Here is a 19,830-nt window from a genome sequence, read left to right on the forward strand (position 1 = left end):
TCCGGTAATTCGCCAAAATGCAAATTATTTCGTGGCTTGTTTGGGGTAATGTCCTATTATAGAAATGGTTAGTGGGCGATGGTCTTCTGTCAAAGTTTGAACGGTTCAATAACTTGTTTAGGCTTTAAACTTTTCATTCGCTTATCAGACAATCAATTTCAAAAAAAAAGATAAACAAAATCTTTGATAAGGCTTTTTAAAGATCCGTATCCACCAAACTTCAGACATTTGTATATAGTTTTAAACTCCCATACTCCCATACTCCCATACAATTACTTTAATACTGAAATTTTGATTTTTGCATGAAGTGCATTACAAAGATAAGACAATTGATAAGTTAAAAAGATCAACACATCATTTCATATTTGTATATAAATCTACATCAGACCCTACAAAACATATCTTGATCCATTATGTGTATGGCCAAACCAAAACCACCTACTCATATATACATTTATGAACCTAGCATAATGAATAATAAAGATCAAAAACTACCAACAACAATGAATATACCACATGACATCTATATTGATAATCTTAAAATTGAAGATATTAAACAAGTTGAATATGACCAAGATAAAGTATTAGATTTACAAGAAAGTATTCATATAAGTTGTCCATTTAAACTGCTGGGTTCCAAGAATTCATACAAACCATCATCATATAATCCTTTTGATAACATACTGGATTCGGAATCAGAATCAGATTCATCAGATGAAGAATATTATGAAGATGAAAAATTTGAAAAACAACCATTATTATTCAAATCTCCAAATTCATTACCATTACCAGTGACCACACCTAATTCAAAACCAAATACCAAAACCAAAAAGACAATATCTAGTGTATCAATCGTGTTATTGATACTTATAACCATAATGTTATTTAAAATCAGTGGAAACTTACTAGCCTCAAATTCAATTGAAACATCATCAACAATATTAACACATGGGAACCCTAATGCCATCCACAAATTGGAAACACCTGTCACCCAGTACAAACACACTGCACGCCTAGATGAATACTACACTCAATACCAAATCAAATGAACGTATATAAACTAATAATAAACTAATGAATAATTATAATACTTACATACCGCATTATGTAATCCCAGTAGCACTGCTGAGTCATCCGAGGACCCAGACTGACGCGAAAAAGAAATTCCCAGTGGAAGGAACGCCCTTTGGGACACCAAATTTGAAAAATTCCCAGTGAATAATTCCAGTAAAAGATATGAGTTATCTATTTAGTTGTAGGCACTCTATTTATCAGAAAGGAGAAGTTACAAAGTTACTCAAAGATCATTTGTTCAAGTGTATTCAAGTTGTTTCTGGTTAATTAAATTTCAATACGCGCCATTTTTACCAAACATTCCAACTTGATTTATTCGAGACTTTTAAAATCTTTTTCCAATTAAGCCTCACACAATTTTAAAAAATATTTCTTAAAAAAGAACAAAAAGAACACATTATCAAGGATTCACGTTATTAATTTATAGGCCTAGTACTCATTTATACAGCCATTTTTTTCTAAAAAGTATAGAATTTAAAGAAAAAAAAAAACGGGATCGTACTTTACACATTCATTTATACTCAACTATACTTGAATATACTTTCCTATACAATACCCATACTATTAATAGTACTATTCACATTCATTCATTGTTAAAGTACTTCAACAAGAACCACAAAGGAAACTAGATCAAACTTTCCATTCCATTCTTTTACATTACCTGTGTTACTTCAAAGGGCAAACAAGTTTTTAGGCAAAAAAGGTTTTTTTTTAGTTTCGAGGAATCAGCAGTTAAAAGGGCTAAATTTATAGTTTTAACAAACTAAAAGAAGTCATAAAGGGCAAAGGAAAATTAACTTTACGTCTTTTGAAATTAGCTATTCAAATAAATTTCATTCATTTATATAATTTGGAATCAAATTTGAAAAAAAAAGAGAAGGTGTTGATAAGGTGTTGATATTTTAGATCAAGTCCATTTACACATTATACCACATCACAAAATACAAAATACAAAATTTCAAAACTAATCAACGCGTTTGAAAAAAAAAAAAGATTTAAATATTATAAAATTCAATAATGATTCAACTACTAATATTGGCATTATTACCAATATCGACATTTGGTGCATCAGAAATTGGTTGTTATTCAAGTTTACCTTCATCATTTAGTGATCAATCAACATTTAATTTCCAATCTTCATCACATTGTTCAGATCAATGTTCAAATTATGCATATTTTGCATTAACAAAAGGTAATACATGTATTTGTGGGAATTCAAAACCAAGTGGTTCAACATCAAATGATTGTAATTCAAAATGTTTTGGTTATGGTCAAGAAATGTGTGGTGGTGATGATGCTTATAGTGTTTATTCAACAGGGAATGATTCAAATGAAGATGATAGTAGTTCTTCAAGTAGTGGTTCAGGAAACACGGATAGTACTACATCAAGTTCCACCTCTACATCAACTTCTTCAACTTCAACAAGTTCAACAAATTCACCAACTACAACAACAAATTCACAAAGTACAACAACAACTTCATCAAGTTCTAATCCAACAACAACTTCCAATTCAAATACTTCATCAAAAGAAACTGTTTTGACAACAAATGATGGTGGTAAAACTTCCACAGTGGTTCAAACAGTTGCAGCAACTGAATCTTCATCACCAACAAGTTCAAATCAACAATCATCATCAACATCAAGCTCCAATGCAAGTTCATCTTCATCATCAGATTCCAAAAAGGATGATGATAAAGGTGGTAAGAAAACCAATCTTGTAGGACCAGTTGTTGGAGGAGTTGTTGGAGGAGTTGCATTAGTTGCATTAATTTCATTATTATTCTTCTTTTTAAGACGTCGTACAAGTACAAAACGTGATGCAGAATTAGCAGATTCAGCTTATTATGATGCTATAAAGAGAGATAATTCCACAGTGGCAAGACCTTTATCAAATCCTTTCCTAAGTAAAGAAGATTATAATACAGATCAAAGATTAAACCCGGTAATGTTGGGTAGAAGAAGAATTAGTGAAGGTTCTTTAGCAGATGAAGCTGATTATTCAAGAAAGATTCTAAGAGTGGCAAATCCTGATGATGATCTATGATTTTATGAATCGTATTGATCTCCAAGATATATTTGTCATTTAATCCCATCATGATTTATCAAGAAAACCAATAAAATACAATAGAGTTATAACTACTACTGATTTTTTGTTAATTTATGTTTGTGTCTTTTCAATCTTTCCTTTTATCTTCATTTTAATTGAATTATAATACATATATGAAGTGGAATTTATTATATATAGTGTGGATTTTTATTATAATTTACTACGTGAACAGTACAATTTTTGTGACTTGAATTATTTGACTTCAAAATTTTTGTCTTTTTTATGTTGTTTCTATTTATTGATATGAACTTTTATGAATTTGTTTATTAAATTGTAGATATTTTACTTCCTTTTATTCTTGTGATAATTATGGCTTTTATCAATTCCGGCCAAAAACATCCGATTTTCCAAAATATCGTGAGAAATTTATGACAAAAGTTCAAACTCCATAATTCTTAAACCTGATAAAGCAAAGATATTTCAACAAGAAACAAAAACAACTAAACACAGTCTATACAAGTATCACACATAACAAGGTTATAAGAGATACGCTATGCCTCATACAAATGAAATACCACAACATGAAAACAATGTCTTCTCCAAATTAACCGAAATTCGTTCAAAATTATCTTCAATGAAGAAAGATCGATCACAATATTTAAATTCAAAAGATGTATTAAAAATTTATAATGATGTTTTGTTAGTGGTTAAAAATTTAAATCAAATAAGAGAACAATTCCCTAATGAACATTTACCAAATAGAGTTGATCAAGTTCTTGATGATGTTTTCCAATTATTATCATTATTCTTTATAACTGTTGGTTTAACTAAAAGTGCACCTGCTACTTATGCATCACTTTCCACTGTACAAAGATTATTAGAACATTTAAATGAATCCAGAGTTTATACTCATCATGATTTAAAACCTATTAAGGAGAGATTAGATGAAATTTCTAATATTATTAATGAAAATAAAGTTGAAGAAGAGGAAGATTTCCTTTTGAAACATAAATTAAAAGAATGTTTTTTAGAATATAATGAAGTTGAAAATAAAGTTGAAGATGTTGATGATTCATTATCTTCTATCTTGGAGGAATTAATTTCAACAAGAAGAAAATTATTAAGTGTTGCTGCAAGACCTGATTTTAAAACTGAAGAATTAATACCATTAAAACAAAATTTAATTGATTTGGGTAAACATCGTGATTCAAATGGGAAATTCAAATCATTAGAAACTGATAAATTTGAAGAAAATGGTCAAAGTGTATTGAATGGATTATTTGATGATTGTACAGTATTAATTAAAGATTTAGAAGCTCATAGATTTGAATTAGATGATAATTTAAAACCAATTTATGATCGTTTAGTTAATTTGAAAACTACATTGGAAGATTTATTAGTTACAAGAAGATGGACATTAAGAGAAACTGATTTATATACATATCAAAAAAATTTACAAGAATTAGATGATTTAAGAATTGATGGGAAATTTCCAACAAGTGATGATTCAAAAAGTCATAAAGGTCAATCAGTATTATTATATTTATTAAGAAGATGTTATGCAATTATTTATAAATTATTAGAATCAAGTGAACCTGTTAGTGAAGCATTAACTCCAATTCATAATCAATTATCAACAGTACGTAGATGTCTCTTGGAAGTTAAAAGAATGGGTGGTATAAATTCAGCAAGAGAATTATATCCATATCAAATGAAATTAGCTTCATTAGATAACTTGAGAGAAGATGGGAAATTTATTGTTGATGGACAAATTCCAGAAGGTCAAGGTACTTTGAATGCATTATTAGCTGAATGTTATGATATTGCACAAGAAATGAAGATTGAAGCGGAGGATAATGATGAATCAAAATCTGAAGAAGATGAAGAAATTGATCAAGATGGGAATTTATATGAAAATGATCAAGATGATGATGAAAATTTAGATGATGGTTTAGATGATGAAGATTATGATGATGATGAATTAACTGATTATCAACCAAGTTATGCACCAAGTATTGCTGGTTCTGATGTTGCAGCGTAATTAAAATCTCAAAATACTACTTAAGTAATTGGTTTTTTTTGGTTTTAGGTTGATGTTGATATTCAGTGTTGTTTTTTTATATTCGTTAAAAGCTACAATTGGAAATGTTAGATGTGCTTTATTATTATTATTATACTATTATTATTATATATTTTGTGTGTTTTGGTAGAATTTTGTATATTAGGTCAGAGTTTTTAATAAAAAGCTAATATTATAACAATATTATGGATGATGTGTACTAGAGTTAAAGGGTCTTTATGATCTCTTATTGTTTCGAATTAAAGTGCATATTCATGCCATTTAACAGATTTTAGTATACGGCACCAACGCGGATGATACGCCGGTTTAAGAACCATACCAAGAATACTTTAGAGTCAAAGTACATTGTAGAGAGCTGTAATTAGTGAAAAATACATTTGTTTATTGATTTGGATAATAGTAGTATGCTGAATATCATGTTGAAAATACGCGGTTAAATTAAAGCATTTGAAAACATCACCAGAATTTGAAAAACTTGTTACCAGGTATGTTTATTTAACCTATGGGTGATTGGTGCCTCATGGTTCTTATCAGGAACAATAGATCAAATCAGACTTGACTGATAAGCATCTGGAGAACTAACTCGTTGGAACTTGGAACCTCATAGTTTAATAAGTTTCTTTCTAGGTTAACTATTGAAGATGTACTTTTACTTCTACTCATTCAATTCAAATGTATAGATGTTTAACAAAAATCTAGTACGTAGTGGTAATCTACAAACCATCGAGTATTGTGCTAACCAGAACTGGAGTGCATATCTAATCGAAATTGTATACTTATCAATTAACTCTTTAACTCAATGAGATAATAGTACCAGACTACCAGTTTGTGGGTGCCTCAGTAATCCATGGTTCAAGTTGATTTAAAGTCCATGTCTTTTATACCTGGTACAATCCATACAATACAAGCGAATCCCGAGAGAACAACAGAACAACAGAACAACCCACACATACAACACTCAGCACTGAGCACAAACCACACAGTGCACAACATACACTGACTCATACCTCATACACTCTTAATCAAATACCATCAATATTAATACTTGCCACTATCATCTCGCGCTTTTTACCCTTTTGCGATGGTTTTTGCTCGATTACTCATTTTAATTTGACTCATTTTAATTTTTGCCCATAACCAAAAAAATCTGAAAAAAATCAAAAAAAAATCCAATCTCGATATTTTTATAAAAAAGCGTGAAAAATTCATTAATAATTTTGAGCCTTCGACGATAAGACTATTTAATACCCATTCAAAACATAATACAAGAAAATGTGTGGTATCTTTGCTTCTTACAGACATCCAGAAGTTGAAAACTATAAAGCAAAAGCTTTACAAAACGCTAAGAAAATTAGACATCGTGGTCCAGATTGGTCAGGTAATGTTATTAAAAATTCAACAATTTTAGTTCATGAACGTTTATCAATTGTTGGTTTAGATTCTGGTGCTCAACCAATCACTTCAAAAGATGAATCATTATCATTAGCTGTCAATGGTGAAATTTATAATCAAATACATTTAAGAGAAGAATTCCCAGATTATCCTTATAAAACTTTATCAGATTGTGAACCTATTATCCCATTATATCAAAAATATGATATTGATGCACCAAAATATCTTGATGGTATGTTTGCCTTCGTTCTTTATGATGCTCCAAAAGATCGTATTATCGCTGCTAGAGATCCAATTGGTATCACCACTTTATACATGGGTAGAGATTCTAAAAACAGTAAATCTGTTTATTTCGCATCAGAATTAAAATGTCTTATTGATGATTGTGATGAAATTATTGCATTCCCTCCAGGTCATGTCTATGATTCTGCTACTGATAAATTAACAAGATATTTCCAACCAACATGGTGGGATGAAGAAAAAATTCCTACAAAGAGAGTTGATTATAAAGAAGTTCGTGAAACTTTAGAATTAGCTGTTAGAAAAAGATTAATGGCTGAAGTTCCATATGGTGTCTTATTATCAGGTGGGTTAGATTCTTCATTAATCGCTGCTATTGCCGCTAGAGAAACTGCTAAAGCTTCTGAACATGATGATGATTCTAAATTAGCTGGTGTTGATGATTCAGGTAATTTACATTCTCATGGTTGGACTAAATTACATTCATTTGCTATTGGTTTACCAGGTGCTCCAGATTTAATTGCTGCTGCTAAAGTTGCTAAATTCATTGGTACTATTCATCATGAACATACTTTCACTTTAGATGAAGGTTTAGATTCTTTAAGAGATGTTATTTATCATTTAGAAACATTTGATGTTACCACAATTAGAGCTTCAACTCCAATGTTTTTATTATCAAGAAAAATTAAAGCTCAAGGTGTTAAAATGGTTTTATCAGGTGAAGGTTCTGATGAAATCTTTGGTGGTTATTTATATTTCGGTTCTGCACCATCTGCTAATGAATTCCATACTGAATGTGTTAAAAGAGTTAAAAACTTACATTTTGCTGATTGTTTAAGAGCAAACAAATCAACAATGGCTTGGGGTCTTGAAGCTCGTGTTCCATTCTTGGATAAACAATTCTTGGAAGTTTGTATGAATATTAATCCAGAAGATAAATTAATTAAACCAACTGAAGGTAAAATTGAAAAATACGCTTTAAGAAAAGCTTTTGATACTTCAGATGATCCAAATGCTAAACCATATTTACCAGAAGAAATCTTATGGAGACAAAAAGAACAATTTTCTGATGGTGTTGGTTATTCATGGATTGATGGATTAAAAGATACTGCTGAAAAAGTTATTTCTGATGAACAATTTAAAACACCAAAACCTGAATGGGGTGATGATATTCCAACTACTAAAGAAGCTTATTGGTATAGATTAATGTTTGATGAATTATTCCCATCAAAAGCTGTTGCTTCAACTGTTATGAGATGGATTCCAAAAGCTGATTGGGGTTGTGCTGAAGATCCTTCTGGTCGTTATGCTAAATTACATGAACAACATGTTGAAGATAAATAAATAAACATAAAAATTTGTATAAAAAATTAGAACTCTTTTGTTATATATAGAATATAAAACAGGAAAAAAACATGTAATTTAATTATAGATATTCATTAAACCACAATATGTAGTTTTATTTAACATATTCTTGTATTATTTCAAAAGCTTCTTTTGTACCATCAATAAAGAATTTTATAAATTGTTTATAAACTAATATTGAATAAGTTGAAACAATTAATTTGAAAAAATTCCAATGAAATTCCAATATATTTAATAATTTATAATTTTCAATTAATTCACTAACTTGATATAAATTTATTAATCCATTTTTATAATCATTACAAAAAATAATCTCATAAGTTAAATTAAACCAATCATTAAAACTCAAAACTGTAAAGATAAAATTCCCCAAGAATAAACTTGTTAATAATCTAAATTCAACTCCATAATTTGTTCTTGAATCTGCAAATTTTAAATATAGTATTAAATAAACACCCAATACACTCAAGGTTAATAAAGATTTCCCAAATGATGTGGAAATTAATGAAGGTTGAATTATTGGTATAATTGAACAAAAATTATTAACTGGTGTGTTGTTATGATTTAAAAATGATATTGTCTTTTCTGGTTTTGAAGGGGATGGTACTAATGAATTGTATAGATTACTTAGAATTGACATGTCTTGGATATATGGTTATTGTTAATGTTGTTAATATATGTTAATATATAAATGGTACACACGCATATAAAAATAACGCGTAAATATATTATAGTACTCATTGAATTATAGTTATAGACACGTATATATAATGAATAAAATCCGGTATTACATAATCATTGTACTGACCATTACCTAAGCGTAATTATATATATAATATAATATCTATTCTTCATCCTGTTTTGAATATTTAGAATTATCATATTGATGTTTATCTGCAATAGCTGAATTACCTGAAGTATATAAATCATCAGCATTACTGTATTTTGAGCTTGTTATACCAACATTTGCAGTGAACAAACCAGATTTTGAATATGAGTCTATGGATAATGTGTCAGAATCAGCAGAATTTATCATTTTCTTTTCTATGATCTTAGACAACCCCCAATCAATAAAATACACTTTGGAATTCTTAGTTATAATGATGTTTTGGGTGTTCTGGAGGTCATTATGAATTATACCTATTTCTTCTAAAATGTCTAGTTGTCTATTATAATCAGCTTCAATGAGTTCTTTATTTAAACTAATGGTAGATTCTGCTTTTTCAATGTACTCTAACAACAACCCATATCCATAAAGAACAACTTCACCTTTTGAGTTGTTCAACTGTAATATGAAATATTTATAAAGATCTGCTGTATTGATAATAGAATTATGATTTTGAGTGCTTGTGCAATATTGATTATGTGTTTTGATCATTTTCAAAGATTTGACTTCTTGATTGAAGAACTGGTATTTGATATTTGCATCTTCTTCATAAAATTCATATGGGTTTAGATTGTATACTTTGAGTATATACTTTTTTCCAGGTGAAACATCTGTCATTGATTCAAAATGTAACTTCATTTTAATTAAATCTTCAAGATAAACTTCGAATACCTGTGAAGTATACCCTTCACCTCCTTGAATAACATACTGGGATATACCATTTGGAAAAAGAGTAGAAATATCACTTGAAATCTCTTCAAGTTCCTGTCTCGATTCCTTATGATCTGAATTTCTCTGGACATTTGAATCCTCTGATCTACCACTATGAGTTCTCTTCTTGTTTATTTCCTTTTGAATTTCTTGATGATCTGGGGTTCTGTAAAATTTTAAAAGAAATTGTTCCATCATCTTAGTTTTTTCTTTTAAATCAATTTCTTTATGGACATGTTTCAATAGATACACAATAATCCAATTAAAAGTTAATCCTTGGTCATCAAAATCAACCATACGATATTTTGAATTTATTAGATCAATAACTTCTTTTCCATCTATCGTAGCAGGTGAAGATTGATTTAAATCTATTTCAATCACGATAATTGTTGACCAGTTTGTTAGCACACATGTGTTTAGATTTAATTCACTACAATAAGTAATCATTTGCTTGAGCATATTACCCATTAGTTGATTCTCTTGTGAATTAAGTTGATCATTTGTATTACTGCTGATGAAACGTCTAAAATGTTGTCTCAAATACTTGGTCCTTTTACACTCAAAAAGGACACCATTTCCAGTAAATTGAGACTTAATTATAATATCAATCGCTGTTGGTCCTGTGTTAAAACGGATAACTTCAGATGAATTATTAGAGGATGCATTTGATCTGATTTCACTACGATCCCTACCAACTGATGTACTTTGGTTTAATCCACTGGTTGGTGTTTCAAGCGTTATTTCTAAATTTTCAAATGTATTATCTAATCTTGACATAACCCAGTTTATATTTGTACACAAATAAAACATCTTGTTTGTAACATCTGTATCTTCTTTAATTGGAGCACCAAGTCTACTCTGAATCAAATTTGATAGCTTTAGTACTTTATCTTTTCTATTTGATAATTTGAATTGTTCACTATTTAGTTCCCTTTCAATAATATTCTTATTCATTTCAATTATATCTAGTTCTTGTTTATGCATTCCATGATTCCACAAATACAATTGAAACATGTCATCAATTTTCACTAAATTTTTCTCAGCGTTGTATAAAATGTCTGCCACTTTTATACATTCATTTTCGATAAATTCGAGGCTTATTTCTTCACATTTAGATATGACAATATCTTTATGGTGTCTCATAAGTGTATTGAGACGTGTTGATTGACTGGGATTCATTGCAGACTTTATGATTCTATTCGAGATGCACATTGCCCTGTCAGAATCTTTTGTAAAAACTTGGTCTATCAATTTGTATAGATACACATTTTTGGGATCCATTAGTGGATTTAGCCTAATCTGTGGTTTTGTCATGGCTAACACAAACCAATGTAAATCATTTAAAATGCTTTCTTCATATGATATAGTATCAGAATTAGTATTTTCTATGATTGAATCTGGGACTTTAAATAATTTACCAATTTCTTTGATTTCTTTCAAGTGTATTCGATCTTCATTGGCGCTATGACTAAGAATTGCCCCATTAGCTTCTTTTATCATCTCAAACGTTAATGATAAGACTTCATTTCTGTGATCTTTGCATAACTCCTTAATTCTGTTTCTTCTAGTTTCAGCTGATTCAACATATTCAGCTAGCATCTGATTATTTTGACTCATATTAATGAATTCGAATATTATAGGTAGCAATCTGCACCGGAATCTAACATTATAATAATGATCAACTAATTTTCAAAATGATACCATATTATACTTCAAAAATGTTTAAATTATATACTCAAATCATTAAAATTCTCATATTAATTAATACAACTTACATAATCACAGGGCTGAGCATTACCTAAGCGTGATCGAATTTCATGAATTCGCGAATGTTGTGTATGTTTTTTTGAATTCTAGCAGCACATGTAAAAATTAAGAAAAAGCAAAATTGCTTCCAAATTTAAAAACAAATCTTTAATTTATTCTTTACTAAATTCTTTATTAAATCGATAAATTATTCAATTAAGGATCATTTAAACAATGTCAAAGAGACAAACAAGATCAAGTGATAAAAAGGCAAAGGTTGCTGAAGAAGCCGCTCCATTAACTAATCCAGAAAGTGCCGGTTCAACAGGTTTAGAATCAGTTTTAACAGATGATGAAACTTCTCGTCAAGAAGGTGATGAAGATAGTGAAAGACCAGCACCAATTCGTAGAAGTTCATCATTATTTTCATTAGATCTTGATTCAACAGCTCCATTAGATCCACCAGATGATGAAGATATTAAAAAATTTACAAGTGATGATATTCATTTTAGTATGATTAGAAATTTACATTTAGCAGATTTTATAACAATGTTGAATGGTTTCAGTGGATTTTATTCAATTATTTCATGTTTAAGATTTACTTCAACAAATTTACCACATTATGTTCAAAGAGCACATTTTTTCATTTTATTAGGATTATTTTTTGATTTCTTTGATGGTAGAGTTGCAAGATTAAGAAATAGATCAAGTTTATTAGGTCAAGAATTAGATTCATTAGCTGATTTAATTTCATTTGGTGTTGCACCAGCATCAATTGCATTTGCAATTGGATTCCAAAGTACTATTGATGTTTTAATTTTATCATTTTTTGTATTATGTGGTTTAACAAGATTAGCAAGATTTAATGTTACTGTTACAACAATTCCAAAAGATTTAACAGGTAAATCAAAATATTTTGAAGGATTGCCAATTCCAACTTCATTATTTATTGTTGGATTAATGGCATTTTGGGTTCATAAAGATTGGATTCAAGATTCTTTACCATTAGGAACTGTTTTCACAAATACATTTTTTGAATTTCATCCAATTGTTTTAATTTTTGGAATTCATGGTTCTGCATTAATTTCTAAATCATTAAAAATTCCAAAACCATGATTTAAATGTTGGGTATAGCTGTATACATAATATGAAGATATTCTTATAATTTGTTAATGTAGCTGGAATTTAAAGAACAATGAATGGGTACTTATAATCAGCTAATTACAGTCTACTATAGCACGCTTGAAAGGAAATAGAATACGATGAACAAATACAGAGCTTTAAAACAATGTTATTAAATAAAATCGCAGCTATACAACTAGTTTGTTTCGAAAAAGTCCATAACCTTACCCAAAACCATCGCTATAATAAATAAAATGATTTGACAGGCAATAGTAACCAACAACATCCGACTTCTTCTATCAAAACCTTTAATATATTCATTCTTTAAAAACAGACTTAATACACTGGATAATGTTTCTTGAGTCCAACTTTCCTTGATGTGTAAAATTTTCAAGGTTCCTAGTAAAAACATGAATGATATTGACATTGGTTGTATCATAAAAACTATAGGTATTAAAATCACAAGTAAAATTATTGATATCAGGTCTAACCAAGGGAACTTTTCATTTTTCTTATTTTGATCTGGATTTAAATGATCTAATGATTGTAGCTTTGATTGTTCTTTTGACTTCTTATTCTGATCTGGTTTTAAATGATCTAATGATTGTAGCTTTGATTGTTCTTTTGACTTCTTATTCTGATCTGGCTCTAAATGATCTAATGATTGTAGCTTTGAGATTTTTTTTGAATCATGGTCTATAACTTTATTATTTCTGGAACCATTAGAGCAGTTATAAAATATAACTGGTTTGTAGTTATACTGATGATGGCCGTGAGCTTGTTGATAATGAAGCTGACCCTCATTAGAGGTATCACTTTGGGAACCATGATAAGCTTGAGTGCAATTATAAATATATGTTGGTTTGTATTGATAAGTGTAATTATGGTGGTTAATTTGACGTTGTTGAGAATGAGAACGAAGCTGATTTTCCATAGAGGTACAAATCAGTATGAAATCACTAAAGCTCAGCTCACCATCTGTCGTGACTCTATGATGAGACTCGTTTGTGTTTGTCATGACTTAGAGTAGGCTGATGATAGTACTAATGATCTCTTTACACTAGTCAAGTAGCTTTAGTTAAATCAATTTGAGAAATTATGTTTATACTAGTTGAAATTTTGACACAATTATGTACATATCAACTTCGGGTAAAAGCCGGTCCGAATATCTACCATACTGTTGGCGAATTGAATCGAGAACCAGGAGCATCTAGAATCGTTGAATAACCTTACACAATGCAAAGCACAGTACACACACAATGAAATTTGAATAATACATAAATCAAGGGTTCAATGTTGAAACGATAATTGTTAATGTTAGCATCGGATTACCAGTATAAGTATTCAATTAAGTTAAAGTTCCAAGTATAATCTATTACACTGGTACAATTGCTACACGGTGTTATTTTTAGTTTTAGTTTTATTTTTTAGTGGATCAAATCGTTGATAGTTCTTGACGGATCTAGAACAAGTGGTTTGAAGTTGAAACGTAGACAATGGACAACATAGACAATAGACAGTGATTGAACATAGAACCTATTGATTATAGTCTTGTGAATATAGTTGATTGTAGTTTGGTGGCGTGGTGTATGCCCTGTGTTTAGTTTTAGTTCCCTCCCAATTCCTTTATATTCCTTCCATTTCCTTTCCTAATGTTCCTTCCGATTAAACAGAACGCGATCAAACGCTTAACAAGAAATAATTTTTGTATTCTTGGATCAAACAAAACTTTAATCAGCCTTTATAAATATCAATACGTATCCTTTTCACCTGAAACATACCACATAATAAATAATCAGATACTTTAACAAACACTTTTCAAGACATCACCAGATACTTTTTTGTTTCAGTGTGTGAATTATTGCTAGTCTTATCCCCAGTGGTTACTTTTATTTCTTTTAACATAAAAAATTGATTGTTAACCGCAGGGTTTCTTAAATACAAACTTGTGGTTTATTTCAATTATCAACAAGTATCAACAAGATCAATCAAATCAACAAGATCATAAGGATATCACAAGATCATAAGGGTTATATTCATCAAAAGGTTCTTGCTTATTGCCACTTCTTAGACACACTGTGCGGTTAAGCGCTGATCATACATCCGGGGACTTTAATAAGCTGCTATGAGTTTCAATTTCAATCCCAATTATCAACAAGATGATATTATATTACCTAAAACAAATTATAATTCACCATTTTATTCTTCAGTTCCATTATCTTCACAACCAACTGAAGTTTTAAGTAAAAGATTTGAATTATGGAGACAAATTTTAAAATCTTTAATTAATTATTATAAATCAATTTCTATTGCAAATCAACAATATAGTAGAATTAATGATAATTTAATTCAAACTATTAATTTCCCATTCTTTACAAATATTCACCCAAAGTTGGGAGCTAATAATAATGTTAATAATAAAATTTATGAACCAAATGTTGATGATATGAAGAAACAAACTTATTTTGCAAAATTTGGTAATGGTTCAATTCAAGATGTTCAAATCCTTTTGAAAAAATATCATTTAAATTTAGCTGAACAACAAAGAAAAATTTCTCTTGAGATGACTAATGTTCTTGTACCAAGATTAGAAGAATTAGTTAAAGATTTATTTAATAAAATTAGAGAAATTAAAAATTTACATAGTGATTTTAAAAATAATTTAAATCAAGAAATTGCTATAACTGGTCAATACCTAGATGATTATGCAGAATCTATACGTTTTTTACAAAATAATGAAGGTTCCAAAATTAATGCTAAAAGAGATCCATATTTATTAAGATTAAAATTAGAAATTCAATTAAAACAACAATTATACCAGGAAAATTATCTTGAAGAAGCATTTATAAATTTACAAATTACCGGGTTAGAATTAGAAAAAATCATTTATAAAGAAGTTCAAAATTCATTAAATCGTTATAATGAATTAATATCACAAGAAATTTTTGTAATGTATAATGATTTAATTGAAGAATTACACCAAGGGATAATTTCTCAAAAACCATTTTTTGAATGGGATGATTTTATAATGAAAGATTCCACAGCTGAACATAAAAGACATTTCCTTACTGTTAAACATGATGATAAATTACCAATTCCAAGGAAAATTTCAACAGTTAAATATCCTTTCTCAAAAGATTTGATGTCTAAAAGTATAAGATCTGGGTTTTTCTTGAAAAAGAGTAAATTATTGAAAAATTATAATAAGAGTTTTTTCATATTAACTTTAAATTTTTTACATGAATTTAAATCTGATAATTTAGTTGAACATTTCACACCAATAAATTCTATAAATTTAAATGATTGTATTTTGACAGAATCAAATGATATGAAATTTCAATTACATATAAAGAATTATGGTTCAGATAATAAACTTAAGACACATAATTTTGTATTCAAGAGAATTCCAAGTGAAATGGGTGATTTAATTTTTAAAAAATGGATTATTGATTTAAAAAATCTTTCATGTTTTAATTCTTTCCATGAAAGATTTAGATTTATTAAAGGAAAATTATCAAATTCCAATTCAAGATCAAATACTCCAATGTTTGAAATTTCAAATCCAATGGATTCTGATATTTTAAAAGTTAATGAAAAATTACAATCTTTACAAATTACAAGTATTCATCATACTTCAAATAATGATCAAACTCCAAGTATTGTTACTACAGATCATGACTTGACACCACCAGCAACAGATAATAACTTAAATCATGGTGATCATGATCATAAAGAATTTGAATTAAATATTAAGAATGAACCATTTAAATTAAATCCAAGTTCATTAGCTCTAAAAAGAAATTCAAATAATAAACCTAAAAAACCTTCATTACAAAAATTAAATCTTGATAATGTTCCAAAATTTGAAATTCAAGAACCTACACCAATTCATAAATCAAATGAATTACCAATTGTTTCAAATTCAACAACAATAACTAATCATAATCGTCAAAAATCTGGTGATTCATTAAATTCAAATGGTTCAACAACTACATCATCTCAATCAGGTTCCCCATCAGGTTCCCAATCAGGTAGTTCAACACCAAAATTAGGTTTATCAAAATCCCCAATCTCTTCACCACCAATTTCATCACCTTTACAACATTCATTTTTCCCATCAACATCACCAGAACAACAACCCCAATCACAGGATGATCTTGATTTTGATAAATTTAGACCAAAATCACCAAATCCTCAAAATATTATTCCTCAACAAATCCCACAATTCCCAGGTTATACTCCCTCTATAAATTCATCAATAAATACAAATGGATCAACTCAACAAATTGGTTCAGTTTCTAATGGGATTGAAGGTGGTTTAGTTCGTAAACAAAAATCTCATATTGATTTACATGGTAGTTTATATAGAAAGAAGAAACAAAAAGATGATGATGATGCTGGATTAAATAAAGTTTTAGATGCTTTGAAAAGTGAGGTTTAAGAGATGGTCAAGTTAATTGGTTATGAGTTGATAGTTCATCATTCTTTTTTTATTTATTTATGTGAGAAGTTTATAGATGTTGATATATGGTTTTTTAATATCTTTAACATGCATGACGTAGAAATTGATCTTATATGTGCTATAGATATATCAAGAATCCCTGGAATGTATCGGGATACAACTTGATAATTAACTTTATCAATATAGTATGTACTATATTTACATTATAGACTTATACACCATATACACCATATCCCTCTATCAAACTTCAGCTTTGTTACCATCCGATATCATCCATACCATCAATTAACCTATGTGTCAAATATATGTCAAATCTATATACCGTTCCTTATACCTATACGTATAGTATACCTTTAATAGATCGGATTGATAAGGATAAAGTCTTGTGGCCCCTTGTGTCCCCTATGATTATTGATTCTGAGTATATGAGGTAACTATACTTATGGTCCAAGGATATATGGAATCATGGAAGGTAGATATGCTTTATGACATATAACAGACACACTAGATGATATAGTTGAAACTAGGATACTATATGATTAGTGCTAAAGTTTAGTCTATTAAGATACTACTTGACTATATTGTATATGGAGATATGGAGTGGTATAGTATATATGTTTTAAGTAATATTATGACTATTATTGAGTGTCCCCTAACAATCTCGTTGAAGTTTTCGGTGGTAATTGATATTTCAAAAATGGTGTTCTGGAAAAGTGGATGAGAAATTTAAATAGTTAATCAGCCGTATGAGTTGAGTCATTAAGACGCGTTAATTGAAAGTATACAACTCATATACTACAAAACAACTAAAGCTACTATAATATACAATACACTACAATACTATACTACAACAACACTATATACTAAACACTACTCATCAAACAAAGTTCAAAAGCAATACTCATCGACTATTAATTCCTGATTGAGTAACGTTCCGCATTGTTTGTGTCTCCACTTTGTATAAACACGAGAATTTTAACATTGATTGGGGAAATAATAACGGATATGAATGTTCCATAGACAATACAATAACAACACTAAACTATAATACTACACACTGCTACTCTACACCCTATTCTACTAGTCTACTCCTATCTCCCTTATCACTATGACTCAACTCAACCACTTCCATTTCTCCTGTTGATTAATTTGTGCAAAACCGGAGAAACGTAATCAGCTTTTTTTTTTTATTTTCTGTTAATTTTTCACTCATTAAAATTTCTCCGTAAATTCTTTTTTCTGTTTGTGGGAAAAATTAATGACGTTAAATTTCTTAAATCAGTCATAATTGAATTGTATAAATATTGAATAACCGCCACTTCGACATCATCAACAAGAACAACAACAAGAACACCAAATATCATAGAGTTATAAAGTTATAATATGCAACAAAAACTTATCATTGTTATGGTGGGACTGCCCGCTAGAGGGAAATCTTACATCACTAAAAAAGTTTCAAATTATCTAAATTGGTTAAATATCCAAAATAAAATATTTAACGTTGGTAATAAACGTCGATTAAATTTAATTGATTCAAATGTTGGAAATACTTCAAATATCAAACAAAATTCTGATTTTTTCAATCCAATGGAGCAAAGTAATGTTGCCCTAAGAAATCAATTAGCCTTGGCTACTTTAAATGATTTATTAAATTGGATTACTCAAGATGATGATCATAATGTTGCAATTTTTGATGCGACAAATTCAACAAAATCAAGAAGAGAATTAATCATTCAAAATATTGATTCATATATGTCAAATCAAGATTATACAACGGAGGATTATAGTATTTGCTTTTTGGAAAGTATTTGTAATGATTTAGATATTATTGAATCAAATATAAAATTAAAATTAAATGGTCCTGATTATAAAAATATTGATCAAACTGATGCTTTATTAGATTTTAAAAAAAGAGTTTTAAATTATGAATCTATTTATGAATCTGTTTCATCTCAAGAATTAATTTCAAATCATTTACAATATTTAAAAATTATAAATATTCATAATTTACAAAAATTTAATATCAATGGGATTTATTCAATATTATTAACAAATTTCTTACAACATTATAATGTTACCAAAAAATCTATATGGTTATCAATAAATAATTTAAATTTTAATCAAATTTCATCAGATTTAATGATTAATAATTCAAATTTAACAATCATGTCAAATGATGATCAATCAAGTGATTGTACATCAATTATTCATAAAAAAATTCCAAAATTACATACATTAGATCAAATCCATGATTTAATATTAGATATAGAATCCCTTTCAAATGATTTATTAATTCAAACCCAAGATCAATTCCTTATAAATGGTTTATTCAAATATTTTAAAATTTTACAATATTCAAAAGATCATTCATATTCATCATTTGATTTAAATAATGAAATTATTTGTATAAATCCAAATCCTTATCAAGTTGATTTAACCAAGATTGAAATTCAACATCAAGTTCAATTACCATCATTAGAATTATCAAGATCAAATAATTCAAGTATATCAAGTTTAAATTCTAATTTATTAACTCCTTTACAAAATTTTGATGAATTTGGGTTGGGGTTTAAAGAATTTGATATGAAGAATTTAAATAATGAATTGGAAGAAAGGTTGAGGACTATAATATAAAATATAATTTAGCGCCAGCTAAATTATTATGAAATTGACAAATTATAATGAAATCAACAAATTACAATG

General features: G+C 28.6%; 9 protein-coding genes across 9 annotated transcripts; 7 read left to right on the plus strand and 2 right to left on the minus strand.

Moving 5' to 3' along the window:
* Positions 1-503: 503 nt before the first annotated feature.
* Positions 504-1,049, plus strand: BN7_690 (uncharacterized protein; the record flags this gene model as incomplete). Its single annotated transcript, XM_011278691.1, has 1 exon — positions 504-1,049. The coding sequence occupies one exon, from the start codon at positions 504-506 to the stop codon at positions 1,047-1,049; it is 546 nt and encodes a 181-aa protein (XP_011276993.1).
* A 1,042-nt stretch (positions 1,050-2,091) lies between these two features.
* SLG1 (Slg1p) lies at positions 2,092-3,120 on the plus strand (the record flags this gene model as incomplete). The annotated part of the gene is made up of 1 exon (XM_011278692.1): positions 2,092-3,120. The coding sequence occupies one exon, from the start codon at positions 2,092-2,094 to the stop codon at positions 3,118-3,120; it is 1,029 nt and encodes a 342-aa protein (XP_011276994.1).
* A 556-nt stretch (positions 3,121-3,676) lies between these two features.
* CUB1 (Cub1p) lies at positions 3,677-5,164 on the plus strand (the record flags this gene model as incomplete). Its single annotated transcript, XM_011278693.1, has 1 exon — positions 3,677-5,164. One exon carries the CDS (start codon positions 3,677-3,679, stop codon positions 5,162-5,164), a length of 1,488 nt encoding a protein of 495 aa, XP_011276995.1.
* Positions 5,165-6,475: 1,311 nt separating this feature from the next.
* On the plus strand, positions 6,476-8,179 carry ASN1 (asparagine synthetase B; the record flags this gene model as incomplete). Its single annotated transcript, XM_011278694.1, has 1 exon — positions 6,476-8,179. The coding sequence occupies one exon, from the start codon at positions 6,476-6,478 to the stop codon at positions 8,177-8,179; it is 1,704 nt and encodes a 567-aa protein (XP_011276996.1).
* Positions 8,180-9,044: 865 nt separating this feature from the next.
* On the minus strand, positions 9,045-11,414 carry BN7_694 (Microtubule-associated serine/threonine-protein kinase 2; the record flags this gene model as incomplete). The annotated part of the gene is made up of 1 exon (XM_011278695.1): positions 9,045-11,414. The coding sequence occupies one exon, from the start codon at positions 11,412-11,414 to the stop codon at positions 9,045-9,047; it is 2,370 nt and encodes a 789-aa protein (XP_011276997.1).
* A 363-nt stretch (positions 11,415-11,777) lies between these two features.
* CHO1 (CDP-diacylglycerol-serine O-phosphatidyltransferase) lies at positions 11,778-12,659 on the plus strand (the record flags this gene model as incomplete). Its single annotated transcript, XM_011278696.1, has 1 exon — positions 11,778-12,659. One exon carries the CDS (start codon positions 11,778-11,780, stop codon positions 12,657-12,659), a length of 882 nt encoding a protein of 293 aa, XP_011276998.1.
* Positions 12,660-12,861: 202 nt separating this feature from the next.
* Positions 12,862-13,683, minus strand: BN7_696 (uncharacterized protein; the record flags this gene model as incomplete). Its single annotated transcript, XM_011278697.1, has 1 exon — positions 12,862-13,683. The coding sequence occupies one exon, from the start codon at positions 13,681-13,683 to the stop codon at positions 12,862-12,864; it is 822 nt and encodes a 273-aa protein (XP_011276999.1).
* Positions 13,684-14,790: 1,107 nt separating this feature from the next.
* SLM1 (Phosphatidylinositol 4,5-bisphosphate effector protein) lies at positions 14,791-17,106 on the plus strand (the record flags this gene model as incomplete). The annotated part of the gene is made up of 1 exon (XM_011278698.1): positions 14,791-17,106. One exon carries the CDS (start codon positions 14,791-14,793, stop codon positions 17,104-17,106), a length of 2,316 nt encoding a protein of 771 aa, XP_011277000.1.
* Positions 17,107-18,534: 1,428 nt separating this feature from the next.
* Positions 18,535-19,761, plus strand: BN7_698 (6-phosphofructo-2-kinase/fructose-2,6-biphosphatase; the record flags this gene model as incomplete). Its single annotated transcript, XM_011278699.1, has 1 exon — positions 18,535-19,761. The coding sequence occupies one exon, from the start codon at positions 18,535-18,537 to the stop codon at positions 19,759-19,761; it is 1,227 nt and encodes a 408-aa protein (XP_011277001.1).
* Positions 19,762-19,830: the final 69 nt, after the last annotated feature.

Source organism: Wickerhamomyces ciferrii, contig 00012 (genome assembly GCF_000313485.1).
Source record: "Wickerhamomyces ciferrii WGS project CAIF00000000 data, strain NRRL Y-1031 F-60-10, contig 00012, whole genome shotgun sequence".
NCBI classification, from domain to species: domain Eukaryota; kingdom Fungi; phylum Ascomycota; class Saccharomycetes; order Phaffomycetales; family Wickerhamomycetaceae; genus Hansenula; species Hansenula ciferrii.